This window comes from Barbatula barbatula, assembly GCF_947034865.1.
Source record: "Barbatula barbatula genome assembly, chromosome: 15".
Taxonomy (NCBI): Eukaryota; Metazoa; Chordata; class Actinopteri; order Cypriniformes; family Nemacheilidae; genus Barbatula; species Barbatula barbatula.
Window position 1 is genome coordinate 7,039,667 of NC_136778.1, and position 21,590 is coordinate 7,061,256.

At 38.8% G+C, this 21,590-nt stretch overlaps 1 protein-coding gene across 3 annotated transcripts in view; it reads left to right on the top strand.

Annotated features, from left to right (window-relative positions):
• Positions 1-21,590, top strand: part of nbas (NBAS subunit of NRZ tethering complex) — a 149,309-nt gene that overhangs the window by 70,406 nt on the left and 57,313 nt on the right. For all 3 annotated transcript variants that reach the window (XM_079475560.1, XM_079475561.1, XM_079475562.1), the window contains exons 41-48: positions 298-530; positions 1,943-2,053; positions 7,384-7,637; positions 10,540-10,874; positions 11,989-12,195; positions 13,824-14,026; positions 17,096-17,185; positions 17,838-18,033. In XM_079475560.1, the coding sequence (XP_079331686.1) occupies positions 298-530; positions 1,943-2,053; positions 7,384-7,637; positions 10,540-10,874; positions 11,989-12,195; positions 13,824-14,026; positions 17,096-17,185; positions 17,838-18,033 (1,629 nt within the window). The remainder of the gene's footprint in view (positions 1-297; positions 531-1,942; positions 2,054-7,383; positions 7,638-10,539; positions 10,875-11,988; positions 12,196-13,823; positions 14,027-17,095; positions 17,186-17,837; positions 18,034-21,590) is intronic.

The window sequence follows — 21,590 nt, forward strand, 5'->3', positions numbered from 1 at the left end:
TTCATGACATGCCGTTGTAATAATTTCCATATAGATTAGTGTATAATCATTTCATATTCTCTTCCTCTGTCAAGGCTCTTAACCTGTTCTTTTGCTGGGAACTGAATTGCTCTGAATTCATTTTTTTTAAGTTTATCATAATGATTTCAACGTGAAGTTTGGCTATACAGAGATCACAGACAATGCAGTTTGGTCTAAACATCCTAGGTTTCAGGTTCTTTTAAATCCGCAAAAACTGATATTGCATGCTAGATTATCGTGTTGTTTTTACTTAAGTGATATCTTGTTTCCATGCAGGCCGATCCCAGAGAGCTGATTCGTCTTGTGACCAAACATGTGACCGACCATGCTGGACGTGATTGGGTGAACGAGGAACTGGAGGCTTTGTTTGGTCAGTTGCAACTTTACAGTGAGAGATTGACAGACTTCACTCAAGCTCAGGTGCTGCAGGGTCTTGGCCGTGGGGTCGATGTCCAGAGATTTAGCAATGACAACCAGTACAAGAAAGAGACCATTCTTGGCTTGGCTGAGTAAGTACTGAGTACTGGTACAAATTCAGGGTGAATTTTATCTTGTATTATTTTTTGTATTATCGAGTCAAAGCAATCTGGTATGAAGGGGAGAGGAAATCTGTAAAATGATGCAACATGGATTCAAAGTTTTCAAACCCACACATACACTACTTTTCAGGCCTTATCTCTGACCGATTCATATCTTTAATAACATTCCATCTCTCTAGAATATGGGCTAAAATGTTTATGAGTTCTTCATAATGTTTTATTGTCTGTCGTTTTCGAACGTTCATTATTTTCAAACGTTCAATTCGCAGTCACATTGTACTTGAAATGTCTGTACTGTTCTGGGATGCGGTTCTTATCAGCTGAATTAAACCGCTCTGTGTATTTCCTCACCGGAAATTAATGGATGTGGAAATCGGCGATTAAAACAGTGCATAATTTATCTCTGATTTAATCAATCTTTTTTCCCACACAGATATCTTTAGACTCTGCTTTCTGTGTCAGTTTTTTATATCCTCACAAGGGCGACTGGGAAATTGGTCAGCATATGCAGTTTAGAGGGAGAATGAGTTCTGATTCATCATTCTTGGAAAGCTTTTTCTTATCATGGTTATGTCTTGTTACTTTGCCCTTGGAAAAATGTGTCCGAAGTTGAGTGAAAAGAGACCGGTCCATTCCTCCTTTTAATCTGTAGTCATGTTTCAGGATTGACCCATTGATCAAAACCAGACCTCTGGCTTTAAGGAACATGAGACATAGTTTTTAAGGATAAGACTCACATGATTGGGGTGACTGAGGTCTGGGAAGATTAAAGATTGACTTGGAGTACTTACTGTTGAGGCTATAGAGGCTAAATGAAGTTTTACCAATTTGGAAGACCACCCAGAAAAAGGATTAAATCTCTTTTTAGAACAACACTACTCGAGAATTTTACTCAAGAGTTACACATGGCCTATAAAACGATAGTTCACTCAAGAATGAAAATTCAGTCGTCATACACACCCTCTTGTCATTTCAAACCTGTATGACTTTCTTTCTTTCTGCAAAACACAAAAGAAGATAATTTTCAAAATGTTGGTACCCGAACAACAGCGGTACCTATTCACTTCTATTGTACAGACACAAAACCAATGCCAATCAATGGGTACCACCGCTGTTTGGTTACCAACATTCCTCAAAATGTATTTATCAAGCCCAGAGGGTGTGTAAATGATGACAGAATTTTCACTTTGGGTGAACTGTTCATTTAAAAGCTGCGATATTTGCCAAGAATTGAGACAAAAATGCTGGGAAAAATGCTGAATTTGAGTCTTGCACTGTGAATGTTTTTTTTCACAAGACAACCAACATTTTTGTGATTTTTGGGGTGCTAGAGGCATAAACACATTCAAAGTGTTTACCATTTCTCTCCCCCGTCTGTCCAGGACATTGGATGAAAGTGTTTATGGAATCTCTCGCTCGTTGGCTCAGCGGTACAGCATTCCTCTTTGGGAAGTGCACATGACCCACCTTGAGTTTCTCTTTACTGATAGCGGGTAAGACACACAAACACACACATCAAACACACTGAAGATTCCTTTGCTCACTCTTCACCTTCAGAAAAATGATTTGAGGCTTCCACATTTAATTTTATCTTCTCAGTGAGAGGAAACGCAGCAGGTCATAAACCTGAATGCACAGCGAACAAAGACTGCGCGGATCGATCACAGATCGGTCTGTTTGATTTGCAGGACTCGCAGCCTAGTAGAAAAGCAATCTCTCTGTTTTAAAATACTTGCCTTTTAGGGGGCTTTGATAATCCACAAACAAACCGCAAACCCCATCCGATCCTTACTGCATGGTAAATTTGCCACTGAATCATTGTTCAAAGCTTGGTCTAATCAACTCGCACTCCATCTCTCACTGGATTTAATCACCCTGAATCTCTCTCTCTCTCTTTTTCCCTCTTACACTCCACAAAAGCATGCACTTGTTTGACTTGGCTTATTTAGTACAGATTGCTTTGGTAAAAGTGATTTAGTGCAAATGTGATTTTTCTTTTTCAAATCGGATGCAAATGTGATATTTTCCCCCACTGAGGATCCTTCCGTGCTCATTAGCATCCCTAAGGCTTTTTTATTGACTGACTTGGACTTTTTTTATTGTAATTGTCTTAACCCCCCCCCCCTTCAAAGATGTTATCGAAAGAGAAACAGGCACCAAAGGGAGTTAGGCAACTTTGCAAATTACTCAAAAGTTTTGTTGTGTTATGGTTTGCTAATTTGTCAGACTTTTGACGACTTGTAAACACAAATATTTAGCATCGTTTATGTTATTTACTCAGTTTACAAGAGTTGCATAAGAAAATGTGCCTGTAGACGGGTTCAAAGCAACTACATAAACAAATGTACCTTTGCATGCACGCTTTTGTGGCCCAAACTTCCGGTACACATCCGCAAAGAATAGAGTCTTAAGGAAATAAGTATACACCTGTATAAATGAATGGTAGCAATTTTCAATTTTGTGACATCATTGACTGCCATAGTAGGAAAAATTAAATGGTAGTCAAAAGTGCCCCAGAACTGTTTGTTTTCCAATAATTCATTAAAATATCTCACTTTGTGTTCAACAGAACAAGAAAATATACAATATTGTTTTCCTACTATGGTAGTGGATGATGTCACAGAACTGGAAATTGCTAACATTCTTGCAAATAGCTTTCTTTGTGTTTAGCAGATCAAAGAAATGTATATAGGTTTGAAACATCCTGAGGGTTAGTAAATGATGACAGAATTTTCATTTTTGAGTGAACTATCCCTTTAATACAATTATTAAACAATATAAATGAATATTATCATAAAATGAAAAACATATCAATATTATTAGCCACTAGCCAGACTGATAAATAAACACAGACCGAAAGTTAACTTCAGTCCAGACGCGTGCGTCCAATGAGACGTCTATATAATGCATTTTTAAAAGCATAGATTGGAAGGGGGTCTGTTTTTTCCTCTTGGTTTGTTTGGTTTATTATGCATCGAGCCGTTCTGTAAATTGATTCAATTTCAATTTGACAAATTTTTATATCGAGCAGTGATTCGACCTATTAAACATCTGGCCGGTTTGGGGCAGATTTATTGGTAAAGCACGTATAGTGTCTGGAATAAGTATGATCATGAATAACTTTAATTGGGCTGCATGGAAGTATTTGCTCATTTTGGCATGGTTGCAATTTCCAGTAGTGATATGACTCAATTAGGCTTTGATGTAGTAAAATTCCATTCCAGTTCAATCAATCCGTTCCATTCTGCTCCAATTTATCAAAATGTGCTTTATTGACTTGATAGAAAGTACGTACTATAAAAGCATTTGCAAAGACATTTACATTTATGCATTTGGCAAACGCTTTTATCCAAAGCAACTTGCATTACATTATAATTAAAAACTAAATTTGTTTCCGAGTACGTGCATTCCTGGAACCGAACCCATGACCTTGGCATTGCTAGCTCCATGCTCTAACCACGGAGATACAGGAAAGGCAGCAAAACGCGAAAAACAGAAGGCATTTGATATTAATATTAAAATACTGATATATTTGCTGCAAAGTCACAACAGATAGATTAAAAGTACAGTGTTACTATATCTCCTTGGCTACAGTGCAAGCTCATCTCTCTGTCTCTCTATTTGTCTCTCCCTTTGTCTCTTTGTCTTTCTCTCTTCTCTGGGCAAATGGCTTGGCCTATATCTACCCGGCCAGGCTGTGATTGCTCAGCCTGTAGCGCGTATCAGTGTTTATTTTAACTCTGTGTTTACGTTTACTGTGGTCAGGTATTCCGCTGTCATGTCTGTTCTGTTCGGGTCTAAATAACATTGTAGGTGATTTGGTTTTTGCTTTGTTTCAGTTTCCGTGCATGGATGATTCGATTAGGGCTAATAGTTGTATCAGTCATATTAGTCATACTTGTTTTTGGAGCCTCTGGTCCCGCCGAATGAAGAATTCATAATTTCATGTTTTTAAGGGCTTGATAATTACTATTTCTACTCTTTTTAGCTGAAATGGACACTTAAAAACTCTGTATGCATGGCTTCATTCAGGTTTTTGTCCCATTTTCAAATTCATGATTTAGGGATCCCCTCTTTATAACAATGACACTGTTACACTGGACCATAAAACCAGTAATAAGTAGCACAGGTATTTTTGTAGCAACAGCCAACAATACATTGTATGGGTCAGTCTTTTACTCCAAAAATCATTAGGATGTTAAGTAAAGATCATGTTCCAGGAAGATATATTATGCATTTCCTACCAGAAATATATAATAATGTTATTTTTGTGAGTGGATGTCACAAAATCACGAACAAAAATGGCTGTAAACACAGCTACAAACTTCTCTCGCTACTGCCCGCTTTTTGGCAATTACCCACTCAAGTTTGTTATCTACTGCATGCTTAGAAAAACTTAGAATTGTCCCTTATCTACCATCCACAGCGTCATTACAGCCATAAGCTAATAGAGAGCGTTAAAACAAACCTATTTCTTAGCAACGGCTTGCTACAGCACCACTGATGGACAACTTTAAAGACGATTTTCTGCACCATTAGATTCTACATTTTCCAATAGTTTAAATAATTGTGTGTAAATATTGTCATATCCTAACAAATCGGAAAGCTGGTTTCAGATGATGTATAAATCTCAATTTGAAAACCAATTGACCCTTATGACTCGTTTTGTGGTCCAGGTTATATAATCTTATTATGGCATATTTTTAGTTGGTCCAAATTGTAAGAAAAAAATGTAATGCCACAGAAGACCCTTCTTTTTTTCTCGTACAGTTTATTCATGGCCAAGCTTAGGTTTGCACCGATTTCAACTCATGTAAAGATATGTAAAGTGTGTAGCATGTTCAATTTTGATCACGCCAAGGGTGAAATTGGATCTCCTTCCATAACATCCCTTAAAATTCAGATTTTTTTGTATCTCTTATCAGAGTTAATAGTCACAACCCAGGCCATTTTGCAAGAGATTCGACTGTAGGTTCTTCTTTTCTGTTGGAAATGGAAGAAAACAAACTATTGTTGAGTCATACAATGCATTTAACTTTTAGTTTTGAACAGGCGGAGATATACAACTATGTAAATCGAGCGACTCTTGTCTTTTGGAAACTAAAAAGTCATTTGGCTCCTCAAATGGTTTCTACCAGGAGCCAATGGTTCCCCAGTCATTGTTTTAGTCTGGAGCCCTGCCTGTGCTTCTCACTCTCCAACACACACACACCCTCTGTTCATGGGTTTGTAATTGCGGCAGCGTGCAGGATTAATGGCTGCTGTGTTTAGTGAAGTATTGATCCTGTTAAAAGCAGTTATTCTGTGTTAATAAGCAGACTGCAGTCAGTGGCTCCCCTTTCCTTCTCCTTATCTCTCCCCTGCTGCGTTTCCTTCCCGTACTTTATTTCTTCCCTGTTTTGTCTCTGTCATCTCTATCTTTTCCTTTCTTGTTCTTCCCTGTTGTTATTTTCTTCCCTGTTCTGTGTCTCTCCCCATCTCTCTTTCTGGCCTGGGGACATTATGCCTCCAGCCATTACAGTTGTATCCATTAAACATGAGGTTGAGGTCCACAGGGGTTACATTCTCAAGACAATGGATAGGTTTTGGGTTTTGTCCAAATGGGCCCATGCAGCTTGTAGCTTCCTAATTTAACAGTAATGTCGGATTAAATGTGAATACGATTATCTGTCGCACAAGAGCACATGCAGGAGCCATGTTTACAGACACAAATGGTGTGACACAGAGACCTCTGCGTGTGCTATACATGTTATATAAAATATAATATAAAAATATATATACTCAGAATCGTTTAAGTGGACCAAAATATAAAATAGTATTGTCCCTGGACTTTTAAATTAGTTTCTTATTCTTTAATCTTATAGAAAAAGAAGCTGATCATATCATAATTTTGCATTTATCTTTGTGCCATCACCTGTAACCACCAACATCTTCACGCAAATATTAAGATAAAGCAACCCTGGTGTGCTTTACATTCAACATGCATTTTACAAGTGAATCGCTTTGATGCAAATTATACTCTTAAGTCTGATACATAATAATTTTTATGTATATCTCAAAGTTCACGCAAACCGTTGACAAGTCAGCATGCTTTTTTCTTTTCCTTTTTCAGTCTATTTTCCTTCTATCTCACACACATGCCCGATTCTCAAATACAGAATCAGCAGACCTGCAGGATAAATGGACTTGGCAGTCATTGAAGGTTCACAATGTAATTTATTGATAACCCAACTCTATAAAACATTTCCATGCATCAGAATAGCTATGGGATATTTCTGCGGTGCAGTAAAGCTGTTTATCTTTACTGAAAAGCCATTCAATTAAAGCGAGGTGGAGGGCCGGTCCACGTTACTGCTTATGAAGTCACTGCGGAGATAAATTATGGAAATCAGGGTAGCTTTAACTTAAAACATGACAACCACAGAATCCCAACCTAACATCTGATTTATGGTGGTTCGGTAAACGCTTGCCACCGGCTTTAATTCGTCGCTTAAAATTTTTATTTCAAGTTTGTCTCGGGACGGCGTAAAGTGGTCAAACCACGGTGAATTAGGTTTAACGGACTTCAGGTAGTTTAAAGAACTACTTTCAGATTAAACAGATCAATTCAATGGCGCTAGTTGACAGTCGCAGCATATTAACGCAACCTTAATATACTTCGTCTGATTTGGGGACAAATGGGGATAGAAATGGCGGTGCATTTCCTTAATTGACCTTCTAAAAGCAATTTACAAAGATTGATTGATCAATGCTTCACAGGACCTTGTTTACGACTTGTCACATTTCTCCATCTTTCAATCTCCCGTCTCGTTTCTCTCATCAGCCTCTCCACTAAAGACATCGAGAGCCGAACCGAGACCCTGGGCCTTCTGCAGACTCTGAAGGCCGACCCAGAGGCGTTCTACACGCACATGACTAAATATGTTTACCGCAGCATAGCCGGAACCGATCAACTGCGACTCCTCTACTACTTCACCCTCCTGGAAAACTGCGGCTGCACGGACTGCTTCCCTCCGTCTGCAATGAAGCCCGACACGCATCTCAAATTGCTGAAGAAACTCAAAGCCGTCGCAGTCGGTGAGTGGCAGCCTGTGCCGCCAGCGTAGACCAAGCTATGGTGGCAGAGTGGGGTAAAACAGCTGTAAAATCATTTTGGAAAAATGCAAGATTTAATCGATGGCTGCATGGTAACGCAAATGAAGCAGTAGATCAGCTTGTGCTTGCTAGAATGTCAATCAACACCATAACCAGAAATTTCCCATGTAATCGTACGCATCTCTCTCCAGCTGAGTCAGGAATTGGGTCACTGAGCGTTGAGGGCACGCATGAACGCAATGGATGAATGTTAATTTGCCTGCACACAATGCATTATTGTGCTTTTCTGATAAATTGAGAGAGATTTTCGTATAGGACAAAGTGGAGATGGTTTGAATGAGCACATTAGATAATTGTCCCTCTCTGTCTTCTTTGTTTCTATGTTAATGGAAAAGTGTATGCTTACTGTATGGTATAATTCCAAACTCAATGCATCTCATTCACTATTAATTGCTTGCAAGTTGCAGATTTTTCTACGCTGAAAGAGTTCTCACAGTAATTTCACAATAGGTCCCTAAGTACAGACATTTTTTATATCCAGTTCAGTTCATACATTTTTATTTCTCTAAACAAGTGTGTTAATCCAAATGTTTGTTTTTATCATAAAAGACCCCCTAACCACATCCATGAAAGGGCTTTCCAATTCAGTCTGTTCTATCTGCAAACGTATCCTAACAGACTCAATCTTGCCACAGATCATGTGCAGCAAATGTGTCATTGTCAGAACCAGTTTAAAAAAAAATTAAAGTTCACACGCAGATTTTTCGTCTATGGATTATTGACTATGTTTACATACGCATCAATATTGCGATTATTTCCAATAATCCTTAATCGCAGTAACAGGGTTACATGACACGAGAACACTTCAGATACAGTAGGTGTGTGTTATTGGCTATAGTTTTAATATATTCACGTCAAATGCCAAACACCGTTATGTGGATGTATTTCTGGGCCGTGATGAATATAGAAATATGATGGAAAGTGCCTCCGCAACGGTGATGCACGCTGTCAACGCGTTCCTGATGTTTCTGTATGAAGATAAGGAGCAGAGACTGCTGACAGCAAGTCATTTTTACCATGATTTTGCGCTTAAGGTGCGTGACAGAAGCACATGCGCATCTTGATCAGAGCAGCATAAATGCGATTAAGGGGTTTACATGCCTTCATATTGCGATTAAATCCGGCGCACACAACATATGTTACTTAGATTCTGCTTGCATGCGATTATGATCACCTTATTTAAGACGAATAATTGCATTTACATGAAGTAAAGTGTAATCCCAGTATTGCCCAAACCCTATTATAATCGCATTATGAGGGTGTATGTAAACATAGTCAATGACGTATAATAAATAATAAATATTGCAGTTATTCAACCACAAGAATGTGTTGTACAAATAAATGCAGATTAATATGTTAAATGACGTGATTTTAACAGTAACTAATATTTCAGTGACCCAAATATTTGTGTACATACAATTGGTAAATGGGACCAGGTGGCCATAACCTCAGTGTATCAAGAATTATTGTTTACACCCATGTTCTTTTCATAGCACACAAGCACACACCATGCACACAAACTATTCACGTGTTGACTACTGGAATGGATTCTCTTTAATATGCAGCATCCATCTTTCATCCATTATGCATAACCTTAGACTAAAATATTATGAGTTGCCCTACGCCATCACCTATCGAAATATCTTAAGGGTATAAATTGCACCAGCCTGACTTTTGACCCACTGTAGTTTCAAACAAAGCCTGGTTGCAAAAACGAATTAATGAAGCTAGTACCCAAATTAATACGAAACACTCCGATGTGTCACAGTTTTTTGAGTGCTTGAGAGGTCAGGGAAAGTGTGTCGGAGTTTTCACGCTGTCTCGACTGATACTTAAACCTTCACACTTAGTAGGAACTGAAAACACACTCTTGCATGCATGCCCCCACACACAGCACCGTTAAGAGTGTTCCAAGCATCTGCCTTAGCCCAAGGGACAGAGACAGCACCATTTTGTTCACACCTCTGTGTCTTGGTGTGTTTGCATGTGGGATGCCCTACTGGCCTCTGTCGTGAGACAGGATTGTTCTCAGAGGCAGGTGTATAAATAATGAATGCTCTGATGAGGCTTTGTGTGTCAGTGTAATGTGTCTGTCGGACTTGATATGTCTTGGAGGCATACCAAGTCTACACTTATTCACATTCCGTGGGACGTTTAATATAGAGGTGACTGGGGCTAGTTTTCACAATGGCTGTTTCTTAGTAGCTTAAAGGGATGGTTTACCCCAAAATTTAAATTCTTTAATCATTTACTCATCCTCATGTCATTTTAAACCTGTGTGTCTGACCTTCTTCTACGCAATAGAAAGATGATATTCTGGGGAACATTGGTGCTCCAACAACACCGACTTCCATTGTACAAAACTACTGAGATATTTCTCAAATTATCTTCTTTTGTGTTTGACAGAATAAAGAGTCATATATAGATTTTTAATGACATGAGGGTGAATAAATGATGACAAAATGTTCATTTTTGGGTTAACTATCCCTTGAAGGTTTTGGGTTTACAGTCAATTAATTTGTGTCTTGGATTCAAAGGTTGTTTTAAAGGTTTTTCAGTTCCTCCCAAAAAGTAATTTGTGTGAATTTCGTCCTTTAAACCAACATTCAAATATGTTCGCTGTAGCTGGGAGTCATTAAAGTGATTAAAATAGATTTTACTCAAATAGTTTAATTGTTCTCATACAGGTTTTCTTAAGACATTTTGTGGAGTCTTTGTTTAAGAACCGGTTGTATAACACCCGTCGTGACTGTTTACCCCATTGGTGTGACAACATGCCCCTGTTTGCATTGGGTGTATTAAGCAAACTGTGTGTTTTTTATAGGACTGGACTACAAAAAGCTGATAGGTGAGGACTCAGACCCTCTGAATGCTTTGGAGCCTGTTTTGACCAGTCAGAACGTCCTGTCGATCTCCAAACTGGCCCCCCGAATCCTGCAGCGGGGAGGTGACGCGCTTACCTCCAGCACAGTCCACGCTACCTGGCTACATAAACTCTTCTGGGAGGGGGATCAGCATGTGCTGAAAAAAGCTCCTCAGAGTGATCAAGACTTCCTTAATGCCTATGACACCTGTGCCAAATACTTTGACCGACTGCTGCCCTCAGATGCTGTTAACTTTCTGGATGCAATCACCTTTTCCCCTGCAGCAGCCAATGAGGTGAGCGTAATGCAGGTGGATGTGGGTCTGGGTCAAATACTGGCTGGTGGATGATTCAGGGATAGATGCCACTCATCAAATTTTAAATCTATATATTTTATAACGCTAAACCATGGACTTACTAAATGGACATAATTCATTTACTAGTCACTCGGGAAGTCCGTCCCAGTAAGAAGCACATGCATTCCTATACAAATCACCTACCAATATAAGTAAATACAATTACATTTTAAACCAATTCAACATTATTGGCTCTCAATAGTCACCTTGGAGGTAACCTCATAAAAAGATACCCATACATAAAACTCATCTTAGATTTAAATCTGCAATGGTAATGGTTTGTTTTCAAACCACATTTCCTGAGCCTCTAAGTCTTATAATCCCCAGTCGTCTGATGTCACATCATTTGGTTTCATCTACATTCATCTCAGTGCAAACACTTTATACTCCACATCCCTGGATACATTTTACACTGTTTACCTCAAACGCTCTCCACCCACGCCCGCTGTCACTTCCAGGCTTGCACAGGCGAACGCTAACTGTATTTACTCACAGTTCACACATAATCTATTGCAGTGCCATGGCAGATGACATTGGTTCCCTCTCCCTGTGGTATTCTTGAGTCCCAGATCAATGCAGCTCTTACTTTAATGGTGAGAGTGGGTGTGGGCTTATGGGAACGAGTGTTAGCAACTTGCTTTGCATCGACTCTAATCATTATAACATTATATCAACATAACAATCATTACAATAACATCATTGGAGCTCTCCAGGTGCCGGCGAGCATTAGCATTTGGTCTTTTGATCACAGGAGGTCATTGAGGTTGTACGCCATCGGGCATTAACACGAGAGTGTGTTTCTTTGTGTATTTTGAAATGTATTCATTTGTAGCAGACGCTTTTAGCAAAAGCGGGTTAGCCGTGTTTTGTTGATGTTCTGACAGATTGAATAGAAATGAAGCCATCTGTGTGAAGCAAAACCCTGGTACAGTACTCCTATTCCTGTGTGTGCTCCTATTCTTGTGTTACATGCGAATCGGACATTAGCAGGATCATTTGTTTGTTCGGTAAATAAATGTTTTGTTTAATGTTTATGATTTGTGTGTTCGTTTAGCTGTCTGTAGGGGTCAGGCTGGAGATCACAAAGCGTGCACAGAAGGCTTTGAAAGGCATTAGCAACAAGGCTAAGAAAAAGGGAAATAATGACCAAGGAGAAAGCCCCACCTCCATTGACTCCGCCCTCACTCATCTGGACCATTCTCTAGCACATCTGGAAACGTTAAGCCACGCCTTCTTCCTGTCACTCCAAACAAGCCAAGAGGTACAGTGAGCATCAACATACAAAAGTCACACCCGAAAATGATAATTCTGTCATTGTTTACTCGTCCTCTTGTCTTTTCCAAGCTGTATGACTTCTTTTCTTCCAAACACAAATGAAGATATTTTGAAGAATGCTGGTAACCGGGCAACGGCGATACCCATTGGCTTGATTTGCACTGGTTTTGTGTCCGTACAATAGGAGTGAATGGGGGCCACTGTTGTCCGGTTACCAACATTCTTCAAAATATATTATTTTGTGTTCTGCAGGAAGAAAGGCAAACAGGTTTGAAATGACAAGAGGGTGAGTAAATGATCTCTTTAAAAGGATCTCTTTAAAATGAGACATTATGTATCAGTATATGGGTTCTTTCAACCCACTGTCTTTAACAGTTGAGCTAAAGGAACAATAACTCCTTAGTATCATCTATTTCTTTCTCTCTCATTCTCTCTTTCTTGCTCATTTCCTCCTTTTCCTTTCACATATGACATTCCTTTCCTCCCCTGTGTGACATGATTGACAGGTTGATCGTAGCCCATGTCCGGTCTGCAGGAGAGCATTAGGCAGTTCATGTCAACCTGTGGTTTATTGAACACGTGCACGTCGCTCCATTTGTATATGGAAATATATGGATTCATTTTTTTCAGCACATACTTAGGGAACAGATTCTGCTGTATATCATTACCGGCAGACCTTCACCGTGTCGCACTACATACTCCCATTGGGACACACAAAATCTGGGTAACCCGAGTGCGCTGCCTCACTGAATAGATGGGCAGCAGCTGTCTGAGAATGCAAACTAAACTTTACGTGACCGATTTGGAAGGCGCTACTGTACATAGTCAGCAGAACACGGCACATGTTTTGTGTCATTGTTACAAAGAACACTTTTTATTCATATTTTTCACCAGTGCGTGAAATTCAAATGTGTTGAGAATAAACATTTCAACTTTCACATCTTGGAGGATTTTTACTCTCTATAAAGAATGAATGCGATGCATACTTTAAAAGTGGGCAAAATTAGGGACTTATGGGATATTTATGTGTACCTAATGTGTACATTGAGTCGGTGTCTGTTTCCAGTCGTTTAGATTGTTCTGGTGTTTTTTATTTCTCAGTTGTGCAGGTATACTATGCTACTGTAAATGGCTCAAATTATTTAGTGCTTCAAACAACTGTTTGCTGATGTCTCACAACACATTATTTACCAATTTTTGCCAGAGGAAGGGAAAGATTCTGTGCTAGTGTACAGCCACGGGAAAGAGACCATTCCTAATTTTCATTCAGTCAGCATTTCTAGATGTGTTGTGGTCATTCCAGTCCACTGTCTGTTGAATTTCAACAAAATCAAACCTAAGGAGTGACATAAAGTGTATTGCTTAAAAGGGAATATGAACTTTTATCTTTTCAGTATTTGCGGTCTGAAAAAATACAGAGCATCTGTTCTGTTCTTTGACCTGTTTCTCCAGTTTTCATTTTCTGCAAATAAATGCCAATAGAAACTTGGAAATTTGGGAGAAATATTGTTAGAAGGAAACAAAATTACAAATTTAAACAAACACATACAGCACCTTAATTGTTTCTGCGGCTGTATCTCTCTTTTTTCACCTCATTTTTTTTCCACGTTCCAGGAGCTCTTGCAGAAGTACAGTCGCATTTACGACCTGTCCCGGTCCGAGCCATCCAAGGTGCACCATCTGGGCATCACAATGGCCATGGATGGACAGCCTCTCGAACGAATCGAGCAGCTGCTTGCGGTCGCCGTGGGAACGAGCAACCTGTCAATGAAGAGTGTCGTGCAGGACGCAGTGGAGCAAATCATAACCGCTCTCAGGTACGACTGAGCTGCGGTTCGTACACGTTGCCGATGTCTTTTCTTAATGTCATCCTCATTTTCACCCTGTCTATTTTATCCCCTAGCTCGTTTGCTTTAATGCATTCCTCGTATCCTTTGTCTCTCTCTTCCTCGCTGTCTTTATGGCCTATTCCTCAATTAACCTGTGTCAGGTTGGATGTGTTTTTGCTTGATTGAGTTAAACACAGTGCTGTCCTGGTCTTTGACCTCTGGTCTCTCTCCTTTACATCCAACTTTCTCTCTTTTTTTACCTATAATTTCCTGCTTTTAAGAGGTCACTCCACTCCCCTGGCTGACTCTTAAAAACATTGTTGCTGATAATGGTAGGCAGCAATTGAGATATACAGAATAAGGCCTCTGTAGATGTTTGAATTTCAGATTTTTGCAATACATTCTTTAAAGGGATAGTTTACCCAAAAAAACCATTATGAAGTTATTTACCAGTCTTCATGTCATTCCAAACCTGAATGACTTTATTTCTTCTGCAGAACACAAAATAAGATATTTTGAAGAATGTTGGTAATAAAACAACATTAGCCCTCACTGACTTTCACTGTATGGACGCAAAACCACGTTTCTCAAAATATCTTCTTTTTTATTTACACACGAGAATGAGATTTCTTCCGGTTATGAATGACATTGGCATGAATAAACTGTGACATATTTTATTTTTTGGTGAGCTATCTGTTTAAAGGTGACGTCTGTGATTTTCTCCTATTCTATCTTAAAGGATTACTTCACCAAAAATTAAAAATCTCCTCACCCGCATGCCATGTATATGACTACCTTTTTTCAGTTGAACAATATGATTTTTTAATAAGAATATCCAAACATCCATCATCCATCCCATAACACTGAAGCTCAAAAAGGTGATTATATCATGAATCATAAAAAGTAATCCAAACTATTCCTCAATTAATAAATGTTCAAGAATAGTGTTAATAAATGTATTTATTAATTAATAAATGTAATTACAGGTATGGATGAGAAAACTATTCATATTTTGATACAAAAGAAGTGCTAATTTCAAATATGGTGGGATGTAACTTCATGTGCTTTTGGTATTTAGGTCTCATGGCATCTATATGTGTCACCATATTTGAATTTATAGAACCAATTGCAATTGTTTGGGACAGGACTATCCGTTCCACAGACCAATGGTAGATGAGAGTCTGTTTTTATAGGATTTTTAACACCAAACACAGCCTCCCGAAAAACTAAGGTGATTGTATTTTTTTTTATTTGATTTTTAAATTTGGACTGCATATGTTTTAGCACATTTCAAGTATTGATTGATGGTTGAGCTTTAGTTAGCAGGACCCCTTTATCTGCACCTCATGAAGAATCAGCCGAAATCAAGCAGGACTAGTGAAGCTCTCCTGAATCAGAAAACGATGGTCAGAAAAATGAAGATTGATGACACATTTAGAAACATATGCTTTCATTTAAACGCATCCACCACCTCGGCCTAGCCTCTGTCCCTCCGCAGAAGTGATTTATATTCTGTTCAACTGATGAAAAACTAAAACATGTTCCTGAATCCTGCTGCTAATTACGGATTCCCAGAGTCGTGCAAATGAAACATTAGCAATGAAATCACTTGAGCTTTGCTACTTTTCGAACATTTCAAATGTTTTTTGTAGTTTTTAAGGACATATGAAAGCTCCTGTCTACCGAGCTGCTAATTATTTATATTTATAGTAGAAGATTATTGTCACAGTGAATGTATAAATGATCCTTTAGCATCATGTCGTGTCTCAGTTGAAGGGTACTGTGTATGTGTGTCTGTGAGTATTTGCATTTAGTGGCGCAGTGGACTGAGTTGGAAATAAGGGGAGTACGGGTGTAAATCCAAAGCAAGGTTTTTAAGAGTTTGGCTTTTGCGTCATAATATCGATGATGCTAAATTTGTAGAGAATTATTAAAGGAATGCTGAAATATGTGCAAAACATCTTTTGGAAATCACGGCTTGAAGGTTATATTTGCTTTATTGTTCCTACAATTTGTAGGAGGGAGTGACTTGTAGTAACATGTAGACTCGCACTAAAAAAGGAAACAATTAAGGCTCTTCAATTGATTCAAGTCCATTGATTCTGCTCAAACCGTGGTAAAGTGCCTTTGCTGCAGTTCAGACTTTAACTTGGAAGATTGCGAAACATCAACTGAAGAGATGCTGATTTTCTCACGTGATCCATTTTAATCCATACGCTAAATTGCTAATGATTGATGCTTATAGTGGAAGATTATTGTTACAGGTAACTTAATTACCAGAGTGCCAGAAGAGTGTCTAAACCAAAATGAACACCATATGAACATTTTTATGGTGTAGCAATAACATGGACTTCAGTGTCTTTTAACCGAGGCAAAGCCAAAAAAGACTAGCGTTGTGTCAATGAAGTGCTACAGAATTTACTGCAATCGAGAAAATATAAAGACCCTTTATCGCAAGGAAGCGTAAAAGGTGTGGAAACTAGTTCTTATCTGTCTTTTGTAATATACAGAAACGTGAATGTTTTGAAAGCAACCTAAAGAAGGCTTTTATCCTTGCAGAAGCATTGCTTGTATCGCATTACCTGTGATACCTCCAAAACAAAGCTTGAAGGGAAAGTATAACACAAGAACAAGCAAACAACACCAGAGTTTTGTTAATATCATAAAAAAATAGCAACGCACACGTACAAGATTTCTGGAGATATCAAATCATTTAACAGCAGATAGACAAACTATTTTCTGCAGCAAGAACCAACAAACAGGAGGACGTTAGCGTAGAAATGCAAAGTAATAATTAAGAAAAAGATAATTATGTGGCGAGCTTGTGTACGAGCGTACCTTTAATGGGGGCGGACAGGCATGGCCAGAAGAGACTAGATGCGCCCCGCAGCGACAACATCAGCAGAGGACATTAAGATTGCTCAGTGTGAAAATCCATTCCTTTGGTGTCTGCACACACACATAAACACAAAGTTCACAGCCATAAAGCTGCTCAGGAGCCTCGAGACATTGAATCAAAACTCAAGCTCTACGTTTGTGTGTCTGTGTGTGTTTTAGTGGTGACAAGGACGCTCTGAAAGATTATGCAGACCCCTTGAAGGTACTGGAAGGAATTGTGGAAGCGGTGCACACTAATGTACAGAGCGGGTGAGTGTTTCCTTTGTTCCCGGCTCCCCATTTATGAAGCTACTGAAGCAAAATGCTTTGTGTTTGACCTCAGAAAAGGTCAACAGATGGCTTTAATGCGTAATCAGTGTCTAGATATGAATAAAAATAAGGGTAGCAGTTTTATTTTACAGTCCTGTTTTACATGTATATGAAAACCCAAATTAAAGGGGTAGTTCACCTAAAAATGAAAATTCTGTCATCATTTAATCACCCTCTTTTCTTTTTAAACCTGTGTGTCTTTCTTTCTTTTGCAAAAAACAAAAGAAGATATTTTGAAGAATATCGGTTACCGATGTACAACTTGTGTTGTATGGACACCAAACCAATGCAAGTCAATGGGGACAGACAGTTTTCTTAAATCTTTCTTCAAAATATCTTCTTTTGTGTTCTGCAGAAGAAAGCCATACAACTTTTAAGATGTCGAGAGGCCGTGCATAAAATGACAGAATTTGAATTCATGGGTAGCCATCCGTTTAAATGCAGAATTGTGTTCGGTTACTTTAAAAGCGAAAAATGCAACCAGAATAACATAAGATTGTGATATTACGGTGCACAATTGTATAAAAGAACCAACATACAAACCTACTTCAAAAACATCTTATTTAAAGGCTATTTTATGTACTTTGTACAGTGGTAATATGGTCACTTCCGAGGACATGCTGGAGTGGTTACGGCCGTTTTGCGGAGACGACTCCAAACCGGTGCGACCCCGAATTGAGGTTCTTCAGATTCTTGAACATTCTTTCAGCCTCGGTGATCAGGACATCCATCTACTGGTGTTCTTCAGGAGCCAAGCGGTTGTTAAAGCCTGCTGGCCAAACAGAAAGGTAAAAAACCCACACACGATTTTCATTTCACAAGTAAATATTATGGTGTTTCTTCATCTCCGACTCAGTACTAGCCTATTTATTCTGTATGGTACTGTGAATGTAATCTCATTTTACAACGCAGCCCTTTGTGAGTTACTATTTGCTTATAGCAACTGCTTAACCGTTCTCACCCGTACTGTGTGTGTGTGAATGAGTGAGATTTATTTTCGCGACTGCCTACTCGGCCACGCTCTTTGTCCTCACCCTGCGCTGCTTCGGGGACGTGAGCGTGTCATGCTGCCATGTTCTCTGTTGTTCGCTGTCCATCTGTATGTAGGGTTACGGCTGAAGTTGACGCAGGAACCAGAGAGGGAAATAATATATAGAACAACTCTGAAAGTTTTCATAGCTGTCTGGGCTTTCCTCAGGAGAATGACCCTCTGAATGTAGAAATGAAAGAGGGGCGATCAGAGTGCTTTATGCTCTGCCAGCTAAACTACAAGACATTCAGTTGAGTTACAAGATGGGTAGATGAAAGACAGCATTGCCATGATTAAAGGGATGAAAATGAAAATTCTGTCATCATTTACTCACCCTCTTGTCATTTCCAACCTGCCTGAGTTTCTTACTTCTGCAGAACACAAAAGAAGATATCGTGAACAATGTTGGTAACCAAAACAGCAGCGGTATCCATTCACTTCAATTGTACAGTATGGAACCAAAACCAATGCAAGTCAATGGGTACCACCGTTGTTTGGTTCCCAACATTCTTCAAAATGACTTATTTTGTGTTCTTCAGCATCAGACATGATTTTTGGGTGAACTATCTCTTTAAGTATTACAAAAGCATAATTATTTAGCCTACTTCTCAGTAGTTGGGGAATTCTCTGACATAAAAAAGCATTATCTTAATACACATGATGAAAACTCGTGCCGTTAATCCATTTCCCGGCGAATCGCATAATACATTTTTCGCTAAACTTTAATCATGCAAATGAGTTTTTATGTAAGCAAACCCTATCAGATGTTTGGTTTCCCATTAAGAGGATTATTCAACGAATTGTTTAATAGAAAAATTAAATGCAACATTCGATCTTTGTGGGTTTAAAACAACAGCCCTCAAGATTTCCCTCAGCAGATTCAGTTTTCCATCAAACCTTGATTAGCATTGTTTTGTGGTAAACAACAACACATCAAACTGGTAATGGGTTCGGGGCAATTGAGAGTAAACTGTAAAAAGCTCTTATTTATAGCAAGTCATGCTTGATTTTGAACACTTCAGACAAGCCGAACATTTATTATGAAGTCTGAACTTTTAATCCTACGGGCTATCGGCGTATCAATTTTCTCTACGTCGTGTCCTACATTGTGTCCCCGGTGTTGCCAGTTGCTTTGTTTTCCCTGATGAAATGAATTATTCTGCGATTCGAGAAATGAAGGGAGTTATAATGAGAAGTCATGCCCTAAAGGAGGAGGAGTAATTAAAATGGACATATTGAAGGAGAGGAAGGGTATTGGCTTCTTGTCACCGAGGCGCTTCGTCCTTGAACGGATGGCCACATACTCCGATGCCTAAATCCTGATTGGGAGCGATGAGCCGGGCCTTTTCGCCGTGCGCAGTGGGCATTGAAAGTTTGGCTCACCGTGTCTGCCTGAGGAATAGCAGGCACTGGTTTATGTCATCAGCATCTGATAGCACCAAGTGTGTTTGTTTGTCTTTATTTTTGTCTTACATTCACAGGATGGCGTGTTTGTCTGCGTGTTAAATTAAGGAACAGTTCACCCAAAAAGGAAAATTCTGTCTTGATTTACTCATCCTCAAGTTTTTACAAATCTGTATAGATTGCTTCGTTCTGATGAACACAGAGAAAGATATTTGGAACTATACTTGTAACCGAACTGTACTTGGCCTCCATTGACTACCATAGTAGAAAAAATTACTTTCTTTTTGTGTTCTGTTGAACACAAAAGAAGACATGTTGAAGAACGTGGGAAAGCAAACAGTTCTGGGGCACTTTTGACTACCACTGTCATTTGTGGTACAACTATCTTTCTCTGTGTTCATCGGAACGGAGACATTTATACAGATTTGGGACTCGAGGGTGAGTAAATGATGATCATTTTTTTATTTTTGGGTGAACTGTCCCTTTAACACGTCTACCCAGTATCCACAACAATATAAAATCACACGCTGGACCATTCTGGTACACACTGCTATAACAACCACGACTACACTGTTGCCGAGCAAAGATGCGCTTCAGATCTGGTGTTTGTTTGTTTGGTTGCATCTCCTGTTGCTGTGTGTTTACTGTTGTTGTTTACTTCAGCTCTTGTGCAGTTGATGAAAAAGTGTCGTTGAGGTTTATCAAAGCCGAGTAGAGTCTTTTAAGATCTACGAAAGGAAACATGTCTGCGCACGTAAAGAAAAAGATCAATGTGTGTGTGCAATTGAATCGATTTTTGCAGTTGTCTGATTAAGACGAATCATTTTGATCAGAGAATGTGCATCACTTATAATATAATGCGCACTCTGTACTTTCTCTATACATCGAAGGCTGTCTAGTGTTTATGTTTAGCTAACATTTAAATAGATTTTTCTAGGATTGGATTATAGGTAAATAATTCAATTCATATTTGTAAGGTCTTCAAAACTGAAAATTCCAAAGTCGACACGTGGCATCATTTTGGGAAAGCATTTCCTACCTGCTACCTTCGAGAGTTGGTTTATTTTCAACTGCACGTTTCTGTGAAAAGTAGACCATTGTGTTTCTTTTAGTCCACTAGCTGTAATCACATTCTTTTAAACGTAGTACTCATGCTACTTGTTTTACAAAACAGCACGGAGTTGTGCAGAAGCACGAGAAACGGAGAAACTCCAAAGTCTAAGCGCAATGTGATAAATCGTTCTTACAATTACATTCATCAGGTGTGAATGCTGACTGCTTTCACTCTAAAATCCCACACACGTACCCTCGGCACAAATCAGCCTAGCTGGAAAGCTATTCTGTAGGGCAGCGTGTTCTTGCTGCTGTGTTGAGCTTGCACTTTTTCCATAGTTATCACAAATTGCCCTGACAGTCGACTCAAAGGCTTGTTCTCCACCTGGAGCAGGTCGCCGGTGTACATGTCTTAATTGAAGGAATCCCTAAATCAATTGACTGTCAATTTTGTAAATCACAAAAACCTACAGACAAACAGTCAATTCAAAGGAATGAACTCCAGTTGGGAATTTGACCTTGGAATTATAAAGTTTTTGTCAAAATCGAGTTAGTCACATAATAACTTATTTACATAATGTGATGGTTAATTTACAATGGAATGCAAAAAATGAAATTATCCACAGTTAGAAAGGTTTTATATGCGCATTCATTTTGTATTTATAAAAACATACGCATACATGCAACTATTTATTAAACATTTACACATTATAAAAATTATTGGTAAATATAAATAAATACATGTAAACATTTCATATATATATATATGTACTGTATGTATGTGTTTGTGTTTATAAATACAAAATAAATATACACAGTACACAGACATGTGTTATGTAAACACAAAGTTTTATTCTG